General features: G+C 33.5%; 1 protein-coding gene across 4 annotated transcripts in view; it reads left to right on the top strand.

Annotated features, from left to right (window-relative positions):
* Positions 1-23,518, top strand: part of LOC118203383 (sushi, von Willebrand factor type A, EGF and pentraxin domain-containing protein 1-like) — a 104,540-nt gene that overhangs the window by 37,465 nt on the left and 43,557 nt on the right. For 2 of the 4 annotated variants that reach the window (XM_085813084.1, XM_085813085.1), the window contains 8 exons: positions 1,730-1,981; positions 5,363-5,493; positions 11,327-11,435; positions 12,968-13,168; positions 13,265-13,563; positions 19,542-19,764; positions 21,222-21,383; positions 22,385-22,546. In XM_085813084.1, the coding sequence (XP_085669210.1) occupies positions 1,730-1,981; positions 5,363-5,493; positions 11,327-11,435; positions 12,968-13,168; positions 13,265-13,563; positions 19,542-19,764; positions 21,222-21,383; positions 22,385-22,546 (1,539 nt within the window). The remainder of the gene's footprint in view (positions 1-1,729; positions 1,982-5,362; positions 5,494-11,326; positions 11,436-12,967; positions 13,169-13,264; positions 13,564-19,541; positions 19,765-21,221; positions 21,384-22,384; positions 22,547-23,518) is intronic. The other 2 variants (XM_085813086.1, XM_085813087.1) reach the window with 2 other exon arrangements.

Genomic DNA, 23,518 nt, shown 5'->3' with positions numbered 1-23,518 from the left:
TCTATGATTACACTATAAAGAGTTTTCCAAATGTTAACGTCAGAGCTAATATACACCAATTTCTCCTGAAACTATAAGAAGAATGGGTAGATTAACCAGCGAGTATGAATTGTGTAAGAAAAAAATTTCGTAAAGATTAGAAACATTTTGTTTTTTATTCATAAAATAAATTATATATATAGCTCATCATATTAAGCTTGTGTAGCTCTTGCGAATCAGCGAAAAGTTAATATTTTGCTTTATGGTCTTGTTATTGTTTGAGAAAGACGGATTAAAGGGACAAACATAAAAATGGCGCATTTGTATGCGGTTGCATATCTGCAGCAGAATTAAGGAAATCTGTCTTTGTTGAAACCATCATGGATTGTTTCGAATATCTTATCATTTTAAAAGACAGAGAAATATTAGCCTAAAAATTTAATTTAAGTAATAATTCTTAACTGTATCAAGAAGTAACTCTAACTATGCCGCTTTAAATACTGTATATTTGTCCTAGAATTGCCTCACCAGTCTTCTAATTTGAATCCAATAAAACATATTTGACAAGAAGAAAAGAACAAATAAGGATAATGAATGCATCATTTAATTAAAAGTTGAAAATAAAATAAGCGATGAAACAAGAAAGAAATAATATTAGTGTCAACACTAGTAAAGATTTATTAGTTCACTTGATGCCAAATCCGTTGAAATATGTAATAAAATCTAGAAGGTGTACCCGTTGGTGAAATTTTTAGAAGCAGTTTACTCTTCAGTCCTGCCAGCAGTGTTCCAACATTTCTACTGACTGTGTTCTTGTATTATTTCTTTTTAAATCTTAAACTATTATTTTATTACGATTATGTATATATATTTTAAAGAATAAAATAAAATTATTATTTAAAAATTATTTAAAAATTATAGTTCAAGAAAAAACATTTCACTGCTTAAAAGGCCGGACTTGACAATGCGCGATTTGATATTACACTTAATTTTAACCTGTGCATTTCCTTAAATACTATTAATATTTCTTCTAAATATTTTCTTTCTAAGTATTTTCTTCTGAAATCCTTTTTTATTCATTATTAGTCCAAAGGGGCCTTTGTCCCTGAGGGATTACTGTTTTCGTTTTGCGATTTTGCATCAAATCACTCTGAATGTCCTTTTCACTTTTCAAACTGTTGCCACCAAATGTTATCACCCTGTATTATATTTGAAGAAATTAAATAATGAAGAATCTGCATAAATGCATGTATGTTTCTCGCATTGTGTTAAAACAATGGTACCTAGAGCCATCCAATTTTGAATGACGTAATCCTACTGCAAATATGGGCATCTGGAAGCCCAAATTTGAAATTTGGAATTTGTTTTATTATCGATTTCATATTTTGTAAAACTTTAAGAATTTTTTATTAACAAACTCAAGGATTTCAAAGCGAGTAATGGCAACGTTGTACAGAAAAAACATTTTTATCACCAGCGGGTAAGACTGTGTATCGGAAATTCTAAAGATATGCTCAGTTTAAAAGTATTTTGCGATATTCCTGTTGAACTGAATTTTATGATTTAAGTGCAAAGAACATGATATTTAATAAATAAAGGTAACAAACAAAATGTTAAAATAATTGCTCCTTTGGACGTAATTTAAAATCTGAAACCTTTCAGACTTTTAAACCTTTTTTGTTTTTTTAATTTTGAATTTCGTATTGTATAATATCAAAAAATTATCATTAATAAATTTGGTGTTTTTCAGATGTTCTTAAACCAGAGATTTTGTGTCCTAAACCTATTAGAATTTACTCCGAAAAAGGCAAAAACGGCGCTACCGTGAAATGGTACATTCCTGTACCTAACGACAACAGTGGCTTTGCTCCTAACATGTATACCGTTCCACCAAACATAAGTCCTCCGGCTTTCATCTCAATCGGAACGACAGTTATCCAATATGTGGCTGTTGATTCCTCCGATCTGAACGCTACCTGCGATGTCCGAATTGAAGTAATAGGTGAACTCATTACTTTCTTTCTTTTTTTGTTAAAGATATAAGTATTTATTTATTTTTTCTAGCAAGTTATTATGTTAAGTAGCTTTACTGCTATTCTTCCTTTCCGTTTTCCTGCCGGAAGGCTAATTTTTAGTTCGCGAGTATTCAAATGAGATAAACACAGATAGTATTTAAAGAAGAGTTTTAAATTATTTAATCAAACCGTGATCCGCCTGCTGAAGGCCACATCTGTAACTGTTAAGTCCAAGATAGTAGTCTGTCTTCGGCGCTGCGTTATTCTTGCCAATAGTGCTTGTCACGCCGGAATAGGCTTGAGTCAACTTGCTCTTTGCTTATTTCTGTGTAGCCTTTGGCTAGCTTACGACCTCATTTTAATTTGAATTTCTAGCATTTTGAATTACGCTATAAATGCTGACTGGTTTGTAAGCAAAAGGAATGCCTTCTGTTAAATTATTTTGAGTTAAGAACAAAAGGTTCTTTTACACCCTTCTTCATCTTGGACACAGCGATAAGTCGCTTACTCATCTATCCGAGGATTTGCAACAGTTACATTTAGTTATACGCATTTCCTAGAAAGATTAACAGTAAATTACTTTTTGATAGGTCAAATGGCTGGATATTTATTCTCTAATACCAGCATACAGAAAAACCGGCACTAAACAGATTTAAAATAAAGCCACTTCATTTTATATGCTAAAATTCCTAATATCGATCTACGAATAACTGAAAAGCACGGGTAACTGAAAAAGAGATCGACAGTCGTGAAACAGCTCTGTACAATTGTATTAATGCAAGAGAACCATAAAAAGAACTCTGCAGAGGTTTTGAAAACCCGTATGCCGTGTACTATTTAAAAATAACGTTTAATAATAACAATACCTATATACATTTTCAGTTCTTTACTTAAAAAAAAAAAAAAAAAAAAAAAAAAAAGGATGTGCTTAACTTTTTTTTTTATTTGTGAGCCATGGTGACATGATCTGATTCAGTGTTCAGAGAAATATCGTAATGATTTCAAGACCTTGAGATCATCTGATTCTTTGAAATATCTTAGCGTATTGGTTTGTTATTCTCAGTCCTTAGTCAGAATGGTTTTCTTTCCTTTCTTGCTGGAAGACCATGTCATATTTTGAAGAAAATTAAGATCCATTTCCTTCAACTTTTGTATAACTCTTCTGAGAAAGATCTCTAATTCCCCCTTCCCTGTTCTTATACTTCAGATTGTTTATTATAATCAACACATTTCGCTCGTGGGAGTCTAAATGATATTTAGTGGGTTATTTTGATAAGCGACAAAGGAGAGTAATATAGTATTATTTAAACTATTCGGACGTTATGAATTAGAGCTAGGTACAGCTATCATCTCATCATCATGTTTTTCTTCGATATATCTGGTATATTTAACTTGATAGAAAGACAGATAAAAGTATATAAGGAATTAATATGCACAGATGATAAATAGTATTGTCTCCACACGTCGTCTCACTAGGGCAAAACGTTAACTTAAGTAAATCGAGTGCCATTTATTAAGCGTTGAATTTAAAGCTATCTTTGTTCGTCCCATAGCGCAAGTCTCACTCACAGCAGGTGCCCGGTTCATCCGAGCGCCCGAATTCTTGTTATTGAAAATGATTATCTGAAGTGAGAAATGTATGCATACTTTTCATATGCGCTAAATACACTTTATAGATTTATTTAGTGCTCTTACGTTTTGAGCGTGAATATTTTTGCAGCACACATAATTTGATCTTTTGATTCTCTTTGACATGGGACATGATTTATTAATTAGATCACATATATTTAATAATACATGAAAACCATCTATTGTTAGGTATATTCTTACGTAACATATAATCTTTCTTTGGTAATTATAGTTCACACGTAATGTAACATTATACCTCGACATTTTCGTTCATATACATATGCGCATTGTCGTTTGGCTGTTTTTTCCTTCATTTTACTGGTAAAAGAAGGAGAAATGCCGGTACCCAAGAAGGTAACACTTGAGAAAAAGATTCAAGCTTTTTTTAGGGGGGGGGATAACTCTGGCGAAAAGTCTGTCATTTCCATTATTAGCGAAATGGAAAACATATTTTCCAGCATTCAAAACGATAACTTTTCCCATTATAAAAATCTTTCCAATCAAAAACCGAATTTTTTGCAGCTCCATATGAGTGTGTTTTGAAAATTAATGGTGAACTTCTTTTGAATGCTGAACGAAAGGCTTGAACCATAGGGTTTCTTTATTAACTTTACAGCGATTATTGCAGCTTTATTTTTTCCCCTTTTTAGCAGGTTTCCTGTTTCATATCAGCGAAAAGTTAGATATAGGCTTCTTTTTTCCCCCTTCTCTTGTAATGCTTAATATGAACTCCTCATTATTTTATGATATGATTATAATATGATTTGATTATTATATTTATTTCCTACCAACCCATAAATATCAGGCTATTGTAATCGCTTAATTAAATTGTATGTTTGCCTCCTTAAATCTAAACGCAAACACATTTTAGATATGTTCAACATCTTTAAATTTGGAAATTAGATTTGGACATAATACCCTAATCAGATCAGTTTAAATAACATGAGAGTCCATTTAATTAAATTTCATCTTCTTGATTCGGTTACAATTATTGCGCTAAGTTTTTTAAAGAACGCTTGCTATATATTACAAAACTAAAAAAACTCAGTGGCGTAACAGCCCTAGTGGGCCAATGCCTGCAGCGCCCCGAAATCTGCTTTCTTGACAGCGGGCCCCGGAAGCATATGCCCTGAACAAGTGGTCAGCGTGTCGCAGGACCACCAGTGTTTAGTCCCTAAGAGAACTTGGTACTCATTTTATCGACCCAAAGGATGGAAATCGAGGGATGAAAGGTTGAGTCGACTTTGCCCAGCCCGGGGATCGAACACCGGACCTGTGGTGCTGCTGCCCGATGCGCTAGCCGCTGCGCCACCGAGCCTTATATAATACAATAAACGATTTAAATAAACACCCACACATGCAGAATTGTGAACAGGCAAAATATTTCTTAGACGTAAAATATAATGCAAGCCTTTTATTTAAGACTAGATATTTAGTTACCAAGTCTATCTTTCTTCTTCCTTTCTTCTCTTTTCAGAGAACAACATGAAAAAATAGTTTTGATGTAAAAAGTGAAATTTGAATATTTTGTTTGTTTCCAGTTTGTGCTTTACTACTGCAGCATTAATTTTTAAATTCTACAAGAGAAAATATTGCATTAATTATACGAAATTTGGGTGCAGTTAGACATATTTTTGGAATTTTTAATTTTAGGATGAAATAAATTGATGTTAAAAGGTCAAAAACATAAATACATATTTTTAAGGTTTTCCATTTTAAAATGCAAAACATTTTTACAGATAATGAACCACCAACTGTGTTAAGATGTCCTTCAAAGGTCGAGGTCAGTACCAGCGATACGGGTGCGAAAGTCTTCTGGGAGGAACCAGTGTTCGTAGACAACAGCAAAAGTTCTCTTTACATATACCAAGTAAGTGGAAAGATGTGTACCATTCATTCCTACTAAGAATGTTGATGGGATTTATTAACTTCAATTATTATATTTATTTATTGTTAGTGAATAACATAATTGAGAAAGATTACTACTGAAAATAATGTTGGAAGTTATTAACCTCGAATATTATATTTTATTTACTGTTAGTGAATAACATAACCGAAAAAGGTTACCATTGAGAATCTGATAGAAGTTATTAACTTCAAATGTTATACAGAGGCTGTTCGCAGATTTTTCAGACGATTTTCGTTGTATTTACATAGATATTTTACCTAAACTTTTTTTAAACCCTTATCCTTCACTATCTTTCTATACCAATCTTTCTATATCTTCTGTACTTCACTATCTTTTCGTATTTTCTATACGAAATTTCCAAGACAGTAAAACTTTTTTGCAGTATCGGAAGAGGTATTTTATATCATTCTTCCTCGAACAGCTTTCCAAAGTTCAAGGAGAGTTGTAGGTCGATGTTTGGACAATCCGCTTTTTAAAAGTCCAGAAATGCAAAAATCCACGGATGAGATATCAGGAGAGTAGAAATAAGAATGAAAGAGTGTGGCCTTGATACCCGTTTCTTGTTCCATTTTTCCAAGAAATTAAGAATAGATTTTGACGTGTGGCTGCTTGCTTTGTCTTGATGCAGTTTTACTGGTTGATGGCGCTGTTGGTAAAGAAAAGGGATCTGGTATTAAAAAATTGGGTATCAGATATGTTCCTGATAATATGTGGAATTAATCTTAACATTTTTCTCGCTCTCTTTATTTTTAAATTGCCGTTATATAAAAACCAGCAACATTCATAAATCCCTTTGAAGAGCTTTTTCTTTAGATTCTTCGAACCATGTTTCAACATTTCTTCTCCTCTTTGATGATAATAAATGGATCTCATTTTCTAGCAATCATTTAAATACACCCAAGATTCATCTATTGTGACAACATTTGTTTACATTTTCATCGAGATAACTGTTTCTCATAAAGAATTCTGCAGCGTGTTCTGGCGATATGACGTGAAGAAAGTCGCAGCACGTTACATTTTTCGAATTTTTAAGATTCAAATCAGCATTATTCACTTTGTTTACAGTTAAATAAGAGCATTTTAGAGATTTTGCACCTGTTCTTTGACTTGGCGGTTTCTCTTTTAACATTAAAGAGCTTACCTTTGCGTCATTCAAAACATTCCTTCTTTCCTTGGATAGGTATTTGAAGCAATTTTTCCTCTTGAAGCCAAACATGGACCTTTTTTTCCTGTCTTGTTGACGATAATATCTATTTTAGAATTAGACATCAAAAACCCATGGATTTTACAGGGTTTTTTAACAACTAGATACGAATTCGGAAAGAGCATAAACATAACCTTGCGTCCATTGCCTTTTTTAAAAGCGCTATTTTGCATAAAACAAATCTGTCAAGTAGCAGACGATAATTTATACTCTCAAAAATATAGATGCAGTTAAGAAAATTTTTTTCAAGCAGACGATTTTTTAATAACAAAGCAAAAGCGTCTAAAAAATGGGCGAACAGAATTTTATTTGTTTAAAATTAATACAAAAGTATCAGAATCTATGATAAAAGAAGAGACTGCAATTTTCGCACCTTTAAACTCATCAGCTGGAATTATAACATCTCCAAGAAAGTTATATTGATGTTATTAATATCCAAACTTTTAGAATCAAAAGAATTTGCAATGAAACATACTATCTTCAAGAAGAAATACAGAACCTTATTAAAATCCTGTTAGAAAATCAAATTTCAAAGTTCACAATATTGTACACTTTAAAAAAAGCTGGCATTAACTTTATTTTTCAAATTACTTATTTACAGTGAAATGATATATTTTACCCAAACCTGAAAAGAAGGTAACTAGTAGATGACGTTTACGACTAATTTAATGTGTATATGTAATTAAATTTCTCTTTGAATTTGGCTAGAATGAAAAGAATAAATTCTTTGCTTACTTTTTGGAATTTCTGGAAATTCTATTCTTTCACTAAGCAAAAGGGCTTGTTTGGATTACCTAAGACGTAGACGTTTTTATAGCTTTATTTCGTGAAGAATTACGACTTTTTTAACCCCTTATTTCATTTTTCCTGTGCTTTTCGCCAGTTTTTTAAACTACTATTGTTAAAATACATCGTCATCTTAGAAGGTTTTTCTTAAAAGACAAGCAACGACGCCCATGTCTAAAAATGACGCCCATGTTGTTACTTGTTACCTCCTCCTGGTGTCCGCCGAAAATATCGCGACAAATGTATCGCGGATGGAAACAACGCAAGGCGAGAACGTCGAGTTCTAAAATATCGTTGTACAAAACAACATTTATTTTTGGAATATTTTTGCTTTCATATTTCATGCTTTTGAATTAACTAATAAATTTTTGCTAGAAACGTAAGAATCAAGTTCAAAAACGTAAAATGAGTAGAAAAATAATGCTTAGACATATCAGTTAATTGTATCTTAATACAGTTAAGCAATAAAGGTCATTAATAAATTAATCTCTTTTATAAAGTTTTATTTGTGATTTTTCATGCAAAATGCGCTCTGAAAAAGATTAGAAAAGGAAAGATGAGTAACTCCTTATGGTAACCTCTATTAAATTTGCTTAATTATTTCTCAAATTATGATATCTGTTAACTGTTATAAGTATCATTAGTTTTCCAGTCAGTTTCAGTTTCTGAATGCTTAAGTTTCCTTCCTAATTTTTCAACAAAATTTATTAATTTATTCAAAAATATAAAAAAGAATAATCCCTCAGTCTTTCTTACGCTTACAAAATATTATGCAAATATGCATTTATAACTTTTAAAGCCTGGAAAATGCATGTCTGCGATGATTTTGTAGGTGTTTTACTTTTTACCACGATATTTTTGACGACGATGTTTTTAAACTGCGAAGTTTTTGATTAGCTTTATATTCGACAACGATGTTTTGTACTACGATGTTTTAGAACTGCCATATTTTGTCCTTGCTTTAATTTCTCCCACGATATTTTGTACGACATTTTCGCCTTGCGTTGTTTTCTCTGCGAGGTTTTCGTCCACGATGTGCTCGGCTGTAACCCCTCTTCTTAGTGAGCACCCCCCACCCTCATCCTCTTTCGGGTTTGGCTACCAATTGCTTCAAACCAAGAAAGCACGGGATTTTTTTTATGATTTTACGTCTTTTGCTATTCGACTGTGGAAGAATTTTTTCATTTACCAGTATCCGGTTTTTTTCAAAATGCGTTTCAAATTCTGGCAACCTATCAGGCTTCTATACTTTTAGCAGTGGAAAAATACTGCTGATGTAAGTTTTCGGAAGGGTAAGTTTTATTTCTTTCTATAGTTTCATTGTTTTCATTTTAATAATTTTTTCCCTTTTTTACAAGATTCGCTCTAGAAAATTGCAATTTTTTTTTAATTCACAAAAAAGTTGATACTTTCCTTTACATAAATGAGCCAGCCCTAGTATTAGGATATAAATACATTGATTGAACAATTTATGTTTCAGTTTTAAAGTTAAACTGATTCATTAATTCTGTAATCAGAATTAGATTTTTAATTTGTCTTGAATTTAGTAAGTCTGTAACCTTTTTAGGCTTCTTCAGATTTTAAAATTTTTTTTGCACTTGTATATAAATTTTTATATTATTTGAGTGCGAAGGCGTGTAGGGAAAAGACCTGAATTTTAATAGACTTGTAAAATAAATTTTGTTTGATTTGAAAGTTGCATTAATAAAAAGTGGTTTGAAGTCTCAAGGGATTCAGAGAACCGAAACAGGTTTCCGACATTCATTAATCCACTTGGTTTAAGGCTTCAAAACACTTTTCCCTTGTCAAGTTCTGTTTGAAGCGTTAAACAAAAGAGATTAAAACTTTTATTATTTTTTGTTTTGTTTAGTTCAAATTTCCTGTATTTTATATGATTTTACTCCTTGAAGTGTACATTATTTGATCACAATTTTGTAATTTTCTTTAATTTGCGTTCTACCAGTTTATAATGTAACCCGGAGAAATTAGTTTGGACCTTCAAAAATTTTTATTACGAAATATTATTCTTTCTCGTTCCGATTTTTTTGATTTATATATATAACAATATATATATATATATATATATATATATATATATATCGACGAACCAAGAAGGAGCTGTCCGATGAAGACAAAAATTGGTGGGAAGATCATGTACAGAATAAAAAATGATTAAAATTTCAGAATAATTGAATGATTTATTTCAGAGTTACATAGTTACAAAGTAACGAGCTCAATATGTTGACCTACCTTTAGCCTGGGCGCAAGCTGCCACACAGCATGGCATAGACTGATAAAGCTGCAAGAGAGTCTCCTGCGGTATTTCTTGCCAAATTTTCTCCAATTGTTGGCCTGGGTCATCAACATTCCCTGGTAGATGCAGTCGCCTTCCCATCATATCCCAGACATGTTCGCTGGGAGAGAGATCTAGCGATGTGACTGGCCAAGGAAGTGTTTGACAAGCTGTAAGACAACACGTGCCATATATGGTCTGGCATTATCTTGCTGAAAAGTAAAGCCAGGGTACTGCAAAGGGAACGGTGGCAAAACAGTCTCAGAATGTCGTCGTAGCGCTGTGCTGTAAGTATGCCTCTAATGACGACCAAAGGCGTCCGGCTATCAAGAGAAATGGCACACCAGACCATAACTCATGGTTGAGGGCCTGTGTGGCGTGCAATAGTGAAAGCAGGATCAGCACACTGCTGTGGGCGTCTCCAGACACATTTTCGGTGATCGTCATGACACAGTTAGAAGCGGGATTCATCGCTAAAGAGTATACCTCCTCAGTCAGCATCATTCCAACCTGATCGAGCCAAGCACCACTGTAATTTGGCTGGACAGTGTGAAGGCATGAGTGGCAGGTGACGTAACGGTCGGTACGAGCATAGATTTCGCTCTATCAGCAGTCTGTGAATGGTCATGATAGACACTCGTGTGCGGGTTGCAGGTCTGATGGCTAATAGAGATGAATAAAGCGCTGTGACAACTGATCTGACAATAACTCTGTCCTCCCGATCTGTTGTGGCCCTAAGTCAACTGCTACCATCATGACGCTGAAATCTCCAATTGTCCACCCATTCTTGCCAGCATCCTCTAATCGCCGCATCGCTTCGACTCATATGACGAGCGAATCTCCGATTTACCCAATCGGCCTCTTTCAATCCAATGATAAACTCTGAAAGTTTCAGCCTCTTTTAAACTCTGACAGTTGCTCGTAATGAGCTCGAATCCTGCGGCGAGGCATTTTTTCGGTCGTTGAAAGGTATCTTAAATCGCAATGCAACAGAAATTTTTAACCAACAGTCCAAGAACAGCTCTTTATATACATTTGCTGGATGTGCAGTTCCGATGATCTAGAAATCGCAGTATTAATTCATGGGACACCAAATTTTAATCATTTTCTTAGTTGGTCAAAACATTTACGCATACGAAATTTCAAAGCAATCGGATGATTCCCTCTTGGTGCGTCGATGTTTTTGTTATAGAGTGTATATATATATATATATGTTAAGTAGCATTGATTCTTAATTCAACCATCCATCTGTATTGCAATTTTTGAAAAAAAAATTGAAAAACGAATTAACTAGAGAAATTAAAGAATGTGATAATCTACATGATGGTAATTTGATAACATAAATATGCTGAACTTGTCTAATACTAAATCATTTACGAGGAAAATCACTGTATTAAAATTACTGCTCTTGTAAGAAAGAAATGAGATTTAGCTTGACAAAGGTTAAATAGCTTCAAAAAAGTTTCAAATAAAACTTTTAAAAAAATCCCGGTTTTGTTTTTTTCCCCCAGACAGATAGACCTGGGGACAGATTTGCAATAGGCCGCCATACCATTTCATACTCAGCTTCGGACAAGGCCAAAAATACAGCTCTTTGCACATTTGATGTCATTGTAACACGTAAGTTTATAATTTAAATATAAATTATTTTAATCTATAGTGTCTATAGATTGAGACTATATCATGATATTCTAAGTATTTTAGCAACTATAATTACATGCCGTTGTTAAAAGTTATTAAATATAATTAGATGATAATGGTAGCTATAATTAACAAGATTGTTTCGCAGCTCGTTATTCAACTAAATGTTCACAAATTCCGTTATGAGGATACATAACATAAGATAAAATATATAAGAATTTTCATTCCATTGGTCTATTATCTAATTTTTAAATTTAAAATTGATTAGAAAACATTTTATTTCAAAATCATAATGCCTTCAAATTATTTTAATAATCTGTCATAAAAACATTTTGTAACTTAAATATTTTAATCACTAATTTTTTAAGGATAAACTGAGTTCTTTTGTAATGAGAAAGATATATGTAAATCTTTTAAAGTGTATGAGAAAGCAAGTATTTTTTAATTTTTCTGAAACTGAAATATATCAATTTCTGAATTTCAGAAATTTCAGAAGTATATTAAAAAATGATTTTTAATGATTTCTGAAACCTCGATTATAACCTGACCCCACATTCAATAATTAAAATTTCTCACTATTTTTCATCGGTGATTATTGATCAAATGAATCATCAAAATTATTTCTGAGAAGCTCAAAACTCACTAGTAAAATAATAATAATAATAAACTAATAATAGAATAACGCTTATTTCTACGCAATATTTTTAACTCTTAACACGATTTTGTTTTATATAGTCAAAAAAACCCATGGTTGAAAATTGATTTGGCTAAATGGGTTAAGGCCACGTATTCATGTTAAATCAAATCATCAAATTTGGGAACTCCTCAAAGTAATTAGCAGTCATTTCAAAATTTTTAGGATACTTATAGTTTTCTTTTTTGTAGTAGGTGTTTTTTTCAGCATCATTACTTCCTGCGTATTTATCGCGTATTTTTCCCTACTTATTTTATCGCTTAAAATCTGAAATGGGAAGAATGGCTGGTATATACCATTTCTGAAGAGAGGGTTTAAACGATAAACATAAACATAGCACATTCAAAAACACATTCTAATATTATTATATTACCCATTTTGAAGGATATACGCCTTTTATTTACACTAAATACTTAGGGTACATAAAAAAATGTATTTGTGCATACACTTTCCATAGCGTTAAAAAATTAGAAGCAGAATTACGCGAGATGGGAGAAATATGCAAATAAATACGGTATATCATTTGTCTAACAACTTTTTAATTCGTATTTTTAGAATTTTCAACTACATTACTGCATTATCTTATATTGCTTACAATTAATGCTTTCGTTTCTAAAGTGGCAATGACGATATTTTCAGCTAGAAAATCCCAATGTAATTCGCTTACATATTATTCTTTGAATTAATATTAAAATATTATATACAGTTTTAAATTATTGATGGGTTGATTACAATCATATTATTTTGTTTTAAATAAAGACATTTTATGTGTTATTGAACACCAGAAAGGATCTCATTCTTCTTGCACATCTAACAGGTACTCCATGTGCTTATTACCCAGCCCCGGCTAATGGAGCTTTCACCTGTAATGATTGGCTTACCGGACAATTCTGTCAAGCTTATTGCAATGACAGATTTGATTTTGTTTTCAAACCAGCTGAGTGGTACGTTTGCGATAGCGAGTCCCAATGGATAACGTTACCACCAAATATGCCTATACCTTGGCCTGATTGCGCCAGTAAGAATTTCCTCCGTTACATTTTATAATCATTGTCGTCTATATATATTGTATTCAAGATCTGTTTGCTTATTTATAGTTATCTCTTGAATTTAGGACCATCCATGCCCGGTAAGGTACGGCAGATGGTAACAGGATTTTATTACAGTGGTGACTGCAATGACCCTAGAGTACAGCATTTCATAAAGAAACTCTTCCTCAGCCACTTCACGACAAAGATACAAGGTGCTGAACTATGTTTTTCTAGAGGAACATGTTCTTTTGAAACTGTGCAAGTAAGATGTGGTAGATCAGATCCAAATTTAATCTTGAGAAAGCGTCGTGATGTGTGGGAATACGCGGAGAAAGAAGAATTGGAGATTGAGTTTGAAATAACAATTAATATCGACCATGAGGTAACAATATTCTATTTTTTTATGTTAATGGCTAATTCACAGTCTGTTATTATTCGTGGAGAATGTATTAACTTTCAGTATTAATTGAGATTAACTCAATATGTACCTGCAGTCCCATACCTGATAGCAGTCAATTTCGTATTTAAAGTTTTTTTTTTTCTTCGGAATGGGAGGGTATCGTCTAAGCCAGCATACTGCGTCCATTATAGATTCAGTGAGATTAAGAAAGATACTATTAGGGAATCGAACTAAATTATTTTAAATGCCTCGAATAAAATTTCTTCAATTAATATTTCGAAGATATTTTCTCTCTTTTCAGCGAGTGTTTTCGAGGTGTAATTGGAAGTAAATCAAGTATAAATTTCGTCTCCAAGCTAAATAGAAAATGATTGTCCCATGTGTGAAAGTATTTGTGAAAATGCATAGCTACGTCTTTATTAAATAATTTCTATGTTAATTCTTAATTCTTTCTTTACTAAATCTCCGTGTAGCGAAAATTTACGATAAATAAAATCATAGCAAATCTCTTTTCTACCATTTGGCTAAACAGCTTGATTTAAATATAAGATTTTATATTCTACATCTTTAATATTTTTGAGGGCGTGGGACTAATTCTTAAGCTTAGACCTGTTTTAATTCCTTAAAATTGTTTCGAGTATTAAAATCAAATCTACTTACTAAGATCAGCTTCCTTATGATTTTAAATTAAAGTACTTTTTTAACTTTTTGAAATTTTTAAACCTTAGAGACGTTAGTTATAATCTGAAGTTTCAAGATTGCAATTCTTTTTTTATTTAAAGATTTAAACATTTTTGAATGAAGTAAATTTAAATAGTATTTGCCTTTCATGTGGTTGAAATTTAAACTGTATTTTGCAACATCAGTTCAGAAACTCAAACTAACATCTGACATTATATTTTAATGCATTTATGATTTTATCACCATAAAAATACGCTGCGAAAAACTTCACAGAGTTTGCCTTTCAAACAGCTAAAATTTCCTCTAATTTTCGACTTTAAGGGTTTTTTTTTTTTTTTTTTTTTGTTTTAAATTTTATTTTTATTCGTGTACGCTTTGTTTCTGCCTCACCAGACATCTGTCATTTAGAATACGTTCTTTACTTAATTTGTTTGTCAAAGCATATATTTAAGAAGATCGGTAGATTGTTGTTTTATGGAAGCATTTGTCGTTTTTATTATTATGCAGCTATTTCATTAGAGTGATCGCATGCGAAAGTTAGTCGAGAATTTAGTTTTAAAATTTAATACATTTATATTTTGACTCTTCTATAAAACTTGAGTACAAACATAAAGTACACTGCTGGCCATTACGTGTGCCACACTATGAAGGAAAGCAAATACAAAAAAGATATTTATTGTACATAAACTGTATGGCATGAAGATAAAATTATTAAATTTGTAAGAAGTTTGGGGTTTACATGGGCGCAAAATTAGTAGAAACAGCTACCACCCTTGGCTTCTAAAACGACCCTTACCTGCTTAGGCATGGAATCGAACTGGGCTTGGATGACAGAAACGGGACACTTATTCCATGCTGCTTCAAGTCTATTCCACGCTTCATCAAACTATTAGCTGGAGAGGGGTGGCGGGCCAGTCTCTCAGCAAGCCATGACCAAATGTTTTCAGTGGGTGACACATCTGGAGACAGTGCAGGCATAGGCAGCAATCAAATACCCTGTGTATAGAGGAAAGTCAGAATATGACGTGCAACATGTGGTCTTGCATTATCTTGTTGAAAGATGGCGTTTGGCAGGTCTCGAAGATACGGTACAACCACTGGACGTAAGATGTCAGAAATGTACCTATCTGCGTTCAAATTACCTTCGATCCGAACTAGAGATGTTAAATATTTGCATAAGTCGCCTGTAGTAACGGCAACCGCCGGCAATAAAAGGAGGTGCTTTCCTTAGTGGCACTGCAGTTCCTTTTAGTTCGAGCCAGAATAGACCTGCCCGGGGAGAAGCCAGGGGATGAGAGATTCCGGTTTCCGCCCTGTTCCGGTTCCCGTCTTGTTCCAGTCCTGTTCCGGTCCTGATCCAGTCCTATTCCAGTTCCAGCGTGGCCGTGTAAGTCCAAAACACGTAGGAGCGGATGTCTGAATTCAGCGAAATGGAGATATACGCCGAAAGGGCTAGATGGATTCTGTCTTTTAAGGGAAAGTGTTCTTCACCGTGCCGGCATAGCTGTTACTTTAAAGCACTTTGAAGTTTTTCCACCCAAGATGTTAAGTTTTTGTTTGTGATGTTAAGTTTTCATCAGTGTTGAAGTTCCAGTTAAATAAACCTTTAAGTTTTAGACAAGGTTTTTGTGTTCTTCAGAAAATTTTAGATTCGAAGTCAGATATAGCACATAGGGTTATCATCGGAAAAATCAACAAGAGATGTGCGTGTCGTGCACCCAACAGCTGCCTAAACCATTACACCAGCTGAAGGGTCCGTGCTGATATCGAATGCAAGCAAGCGACATACTGTCTCCTCGGAGCCTCCGCACACGTATACGCCATCAGAATACGGCACCAAGAACCGGGACTCGCCTGAAAACACGACGTTGTGCCACTCCGTTATCCAGCTTTGTCGTTCGGCACATCAGAGTTCCCGTCTCTCTCTATGCTGCATTGTCAAGGGAAGCCGAAGTAATGGTCAACGTGTTGATACTCCCAGCACCTGCAAACGTTGATGCACCGTACGAGCGGATACTAGGCGTGCTACAAACATGCCCGTTTTCTGACTAATGGTCCGTGATGTGGTTGTACGATTTTGCTGGGCTGACCTCACAATATTTCTGTCCTCTCGGACGTTAGTCATAGGAGGGCGTTGAGATCCTGCATGCCGTTCAGTATGACCCTCAGCAATACATTAATTCAATATTCACATGACAGTGGTTGGATGTTGACCAGTGCGCCGGCGATATCACGGAAGGATAATCCACACTCTCGATAGGCAATGATCCTGCCTCTATCGCATTCCGACAGTTGCTGGTAGGCATTTATAATTATTATTCGAGACATAACATGATATTCTGAGCAAACTCTGACCTTTCAAAGCGCTTTCCGAATGAGGAATCCACTACACAACTCTTCCTTTATGCAGACCTTCAGATGTCGTTTCTCCCTCCTGCTTCGTCTAAATGGGCTGAAGTACTAATTATTCCAACCTTTTCTTCCTTTGTGATTTTGACGTTCGTCTGATTTGACGTTCGTCTTCCTGGTGTTGCAATTTTAATGGCCAGCAGTGTAATTAGTGTTTATGTGGGGAAATTTAAAACCTTCATTTCAATTCACTAAAACAAATGTTACATGGAAAAAAGGGATGAAAATTACGAAATGTTTGACATTGTGCTAATTTTAGCAAACATTGCATTAGTGTAAAATAATTTGTATTTTATTTCTTATAAATGCAGTGAAACCTTAATTTCACTGCATTTGATGTACTGTGAGAAGATTGTTTTCTACGCTAAAATATCTGAAAAATTGCTTAGAAAATAGCCCGTGTGAGATGCGCTTAAAGGGACTATTTTTGTTGTGCATATCTAAAGGTATATTGTAAAAGAAGAATAAATTTTAAACATTCTTAAAAAAAAAACGAAATATGATTTGCCATAAAACAAAAAAACTGATTTTAAAAATATCTTTGACTTGATAATCTAATGAAAGTATTCTTATATTGTTAATTGCTATTTTATTTAACTTCTATTAATAGCATAATAATACAAATGCAAATTATTAAATGCCAAGCTAAATAGTCTGATATAATTTTTGATATATGATTTTTAGATTACATTAATTTTTAAATGGCAAAAATTACAAATGAGAAAAATTATGCAGCTGTAATTTTGAGATTATAATAGTAGCTACGAATGCAAATACGCTACTGCATTAAACACATACTAAATATTAAAATATATACAAATTTAATGCAAAACTAAACATTTAAGAAATAATAAAAGTTGAATTAAAGTTTATTGTACATCTACGAAGGAAATTTGAAGGCGTAAGTAGAAAACGGTGAAAAGGCCAAAGGTGCAAAACATTATTGTTTGAAAGGGAACTCCAATTCCGTAAAATTGTCCGGATATTGATGTTATTCTGGGGTTTTTTTGTTTTGTTTTTGTTTTTGTTCTTCTTTACTCTTCCTTTTAAGACCCCTCGTTCTACTTGAGAATCGCTGAGCATTTGTTCCATTAAAATGTTATCCGCTCCCAACCGAAATAGTGGTTAGCGACGCTGACTGCCGTACCGAAGGGTCCAGGTTCGAATCCCGGATGTGGATATTTGTAAATGTATAGTGCCTGTGCGGTATTGGGCATTCTAATCTAAATACGTGGCGAGCCTAAAGCTCTCTTTTAAGAGATTGATGGGAGAAGAACAAGAGTGGGAGACCCTCGGACGGTTACAGCCGAAAACATCGCGGCAAAAACATCGTGGACGAAAACGTCGCGGAGAAAACAACGCAAGGCGAAAACGTCGTGCTACAAAACATCGTGGGAGAAAACATCGCAAAGAGAAAACATCGCAGTCCTAAAACATCGTGGTACAAAACATCGTCGTCGAAAATAAAGCGATCCAAAAACTTCGCAATTGAAAAACGTCGTCGTCGAAAATATCGTGGTAAAAAATAAAGTATCTACAAATCATCGCATGACGATAACATCGCAGACATGCGTTAATAACTGTAAATGGATATCCCCATAATGATTTGTGAGTGCAAGATATAAAGAAGGATAATTTTTGTTTTCACATTTTTTTATTAACTAATTAATTTTTCTGAAAAAGTAAGAAGGAAACTTAAACATAGCAAATTAATGCAACTTATAGCAATTAATAGAATTTTAAACCGACATAGTTAACTAACAAAGGCCATTAATAAATCATTTTTTATAAAGTTTTTACTGGTAATTTTTCATGAAACGGATAAGCTATAAGTTGCATTTAATTTTCTATGCTTAAGTTTCCTTCTTACTTTTTCAGCAAAAATTTATTAGTTAATAAAAAATGTGAAAGTAAAAATTATCCTTCTTTACATTTTGCGCTCACAAATCATTATGGGAATATTCATTTACAGTTATTAAAGCATGTTTTGAAAAAGCATGTCTGCGATGTTATCGTCATGCGATGATTTGTAGATACTTTATTTTTACCACGATATTTTCGACGACGATGTTTTTAAACTGCGAAGTTTTTGAAGCGCTTTATTTTAGACGACGATGTTTTTTACCACGATGTTTTAAGACTGCGATGTTTTCTCTTTGCGATGTTTTCTCCCACGATGTTTTTGTAGCACGACGTTTTCGCCTTGCGTTGTTTTCTCCGCGATGTTATCGGCGGACACCCCTCGGACCCGTCTTCCTTGGATGCTCTTCATCAAAATTGGGGGCGGAACTGAGCAAGGTGCTGAAGACTTTTGCCAACGACAGGCCTAGTCTTGCACTCCTTGCCACGATGAATTTCGTGGGCTTGTTTTGATGGTTATGTCAAGCAAATGAGATAAGACACAACAACAACAAAATTTTATCCTCTGTGATTTGTTTCTGTCTATGTTTTAAAATGCTTTTAAAGCAAGAAATAAAATTATTATTGCAAATATTTATATTACGGCTTTCTACTGGTCTATCAGAGTGATGATGTTCTATGAATCTTTGCACCTTACCCACTTTTGCACAAATTTCGCGGATCAAATACTTAGAAACATTCTTCCTTCCATCTTTTACTTCTAAAAATATTTCCTGCGCTGCATTAATTGTATTTTGGAGTATCGTATTACCGTCTTATTTTTCCGTAGCTCGAAACATCTTTCGTAATCCAAGACTTTTTTCGTTTGAAAGTTTGTTTATGAACCGAATTGTTATAATCCAAGGCGTTCGTGAAGGAAGATTCCACTGTGTTATCAACTTAATCATTTCAATACAATAAGCATTATGTACTTCACCACCGATGGAAATTTAAAACACATTTATTTTCAGCTTAATGATACTGAAGCTGTATTGCAAGACTTTCTGGAGACTATTCGTAATATCAAATGGGATTTAGAGGAAGATGAAGTTCTGGAGACAACAACATACGTACCTTTCATCGAACCTCTGATTATACATAAAAATTTTAATGAAACAAAGATTATGGAACTCACAAATGCAGAAATAGACATTCTCTGTAAACCTGGATCTGTACTTACTGATGACTTATGTGGTAATTATTTTATATAGTAATATTTATCTGGGAAATATTTATGGTTATTATTAAGTATGGTAACTAATGTGTTATTATTAATTTATTTTCTTAAATTAGCAGATGATATGTATAGATTATGCAAATTCCTTTTACTGTTAAGCAAATAAGGCATGTGATAGAAGGTCACGCTGTATGGCTATTATATTCATGCCAACATCAGTCGACTGGTTCCAGAAAAGCAGGACACATATTACGCTGACTTATGTTAAAAGTAATTACGATAATGAGGAGAATTAGAGAACTGGTGAACCAACAGCGTAGACTTTTAATTGGCTGAGTGCTTCATTCGTAATATGAGCGAAGCTATAAGAGGTTAATTTGATAGTCCGTGGATTATCTATACTTCTGTGTTAAAAAAGTTAACAGACAAGTCATTTCACTAAGAATTCCGGAATTCTCAATAAATCTGTATGTTCCAATAGGTACTGTTTCGAAGATGATTAGGTAGTATTTTTTTATATCTCAAATAAAACTACCTTACACATGATTTCAGCGAATATTTTATACAGAAAGATTTTGGATCACTGATAACTCATTCGGAAGCGACTACAAATGCATTAACTGGATAATTTGATTTACGAAATAGTTTTTACTGTGGCTGCGTCCCACGTAATAAACTTCAGTGAAGGAACAATAAATGATCACTGAAAACCTCAGATTTCAGCGCCTGTTTTCTTCACGCACCAAACGATGATCCTTATGATTAGCGATTCAAATAGTATTATCCCAAAATCAATGTTGAAATGGAATATATTCATCTACTTTTTAGTGATCTATTATCCACATTTAAAAATCTATCATCTATTATCCACATTTTAAAAATTCAGATCCGATGAGCGCAACAACTCAGCAGCTATCATACAAAGACATCCAATTACACCGTGAATCTTAGAACCGATATAGTGAACAACTGTATTTCTAAATAAGTACCTGCTACACATACAAGTTATTTGCTGATCGAGTGTTACGTTATGCTGAATTCCATAATTACTTTCTTTTTTTGTGGAATATTCAGGGAGGTTCCAACATGCTGCGATAAAAGTCCAAGTATTTCGTATAAAATCTTCGAATATTAATACATCATATGATCTGATTAAACCATTTTGATGCATAAAATTGACAGCATATAACGAAATGCTCTTCTGAAGAATAAATTTCTTAAAATCTTTAATAATTAATTACTACATTGGTCAAATTTACGAAAGGCTAGAGATATATGTAGTGAGAAATGTTATTACTATACTCTTAACTGATCAGAATTTGAAAATACTATTTTTTTAATTGGGCTAAGCTAAAATTCATACGACTATTTCTGTTTTCTTTCTCTAGACTTCTGCTTGCTCCCAAATGTGACATAAAATACGAAGAGTTCCACATTCCACTTAAAAAGTTTTAATTATTCGAATCTCTTTTAGTGCAGTGTCCCCCAGGAACATTCTACAATAATTCGATCAAAGAATGCTTAGATTGTCCTTTAGGAGAATATCAAGAAAACGAAGGCCAGTTACAATGCAAAAAATGCCCTAGTGGAAAAAGCACGGAACATCGGCGAACCAGGAATGAAACTGACTGTAAAGGTAAAACTTCTAAACATCATGAGATTTAGTGTTTTTGTATTTTGAACAATTAAGGTCTTAAAACAAATTTTTTATTATTTGTTGAATTGAAAATATATATTTTGAAACGAACTGCGGAACTTAATGAAATGTTTCGAATGCTGGTAGCAGAGAAAGAGTCTTAAAGTGTATTAGAATTTTCAAGAAATATCATAGTTTTCAGTTTTATGAGGTATGTATGCGAGGGTATCAGGCAAAACAAATAAAACACATATCTTTCTCCCGTTGATTTCTGAGCATTTTTTAGTTTAATACGGCCATCGTTATAACCCCTACAGTTCCAAAGAAATTATAGAACGGCATGGATTTATCACGATCTAGGCTTCAACGAATCTTTCCCCTTAATGATATATATATATATATATATATATATATTGTTAAATGGTATAGAGGTTTTGCATGCCTTTTTAGTTAACAATTTCATGCAACATTCTTTCACCACCATCACCCCTTTAAATCTCTAAATTGCTGAAATGGTATCGAAAGGCTTCTTTTGAAGCTAGTTTCACTTCAGGGAACAGAACGTTGCCCGAAGATGTCCCGTATGGCGAGTTAAAGGAAGATAAACATTTTTTTTTTTTTTTTGTAACAAACTGAATTGATATTCGAGGAAAATTTTGCTTTTCATTATTCAGTGTTTAAATCCATGATAGTATATATCAATATATAAATCAAATAAAATCTATTTAAATTTCGTTTCGTAAGCAGACGATAAATTACGATAGATTTTTAAATTTCAGGTTGAGATGTGTTAATGATCACTGCTTTATGCTTTTATACACAATTTGTTTTAACATTTATAAGGGCTTATATGCACAGAAAATCTTAATGGGATATGTCCCAATCTGGAAATTAATATTATCTTATAAATCTTAATTTAAACTATCAAGGTAGAACTTCTATTCATATGATATTAAATGAATGAACTTTATGTCATATCGCGTTTTTTATTGCTGTTACAGATATTTGCCTCGCTGGGACCTATTCGCCTACAGGACTCGAGACATGTGTGGCATGCCCCCAAGGAACATATCAAGAACATTCTGGTCAATACATGTGCGATTCCTGTCCGAATGGCACAACCACCATAAACTTTGGATCTACATCATTAACCAATTGCAAAGGTACATTTTCCAATTCCGTAATTTTTAAACTTACATTTTTGCATTTTTAAATTTTATGTTATCTTGAAAACTGTACTGATTTTTTTTTTTTTTCTATAAAGCTGAACTCTATTTTTTTACTTCCTTGTACGAAGTATTGTAATCACGAAAAATTTCGGGTATCATATTTTAAAGAAAATACCCATTTCAACCGTTCTCGAGTTCATTTGAGCAATTTTTTGGGGCGACATCTGTATGTACGTGCAGAATAAAAGACACCATTTTCCAAAATGGATTGTAAAATGCATTCAGAAGAGATTTTTTTTCGTGACTTCTCTACGTACGTACTTACGTATGTATCTTGTATAACTCAAAAACGAGTAGCTGTAGAACGTTGAAATTTTGTATATAGGACTGTTACAGCATGTAGTTGCGCATCTATCTCCCTTTTTCGTTGCAATCGGCCGCACCAAAATGTATATAAAATAAGGTAGCTTGGAGAAAGCTGCAACGGACTGGCGGTGATTGTCTGCGTTATAACTAGAGATTTTACTGGGCATCCGGGACGGAGAGACTTGTAGACAGACGTGGCCGAATCGAACATCCTTTCTCTTGCTAAACACGAAGTAATTATCGGAAACATAATTTTGTTCATACATGATCATGGACGCACTACGCAGCCCAAAATTTTATACAAAGTGTCACATTCTAGATAACGGCTACTCAACAGCAGGATAAAGCAAAGGGAGCGAAGTAGCGTCTTCCCTGAAAGATAGCTAAAGCTAAAATGAGTAATTATCCAGTGTGGAGGCTCACCAAGAGAAGATTTTGGTTTAGACTAGAAAGGTTTCAGTTGTCGAAATTTTGAGATCAAGTTCCGAATTAGCTCATGCAAGATGGATTGATCTAGAAATGGCGCAGGCCAAAAAAGTTATTATGATTTTTAGATTAAAGAAGAGGGAATTACGGGGTTACCGGTAGTTTAAATTATAA

The sequence above is a fragment of the Stegodyphus dumicola genome, chromosome 3 (assembly GCF_044657685.1).
Source record: "Stegodyphus dumicola isolate Sdum_Otavi_A_Nest chromosome 3, ASM4465768v1".
Taxonomy (NCBI): Eukaryota; Metazoa; Arthropoda; class Arachnida; order Araneae; family Eresidae; genus Stegodyphus; species Stegodyphus dumicola.
Note: the sequence above shows the minus strand (reverse complement) of the source record. Positions and strands in the feature narration are given on the sequence as shown.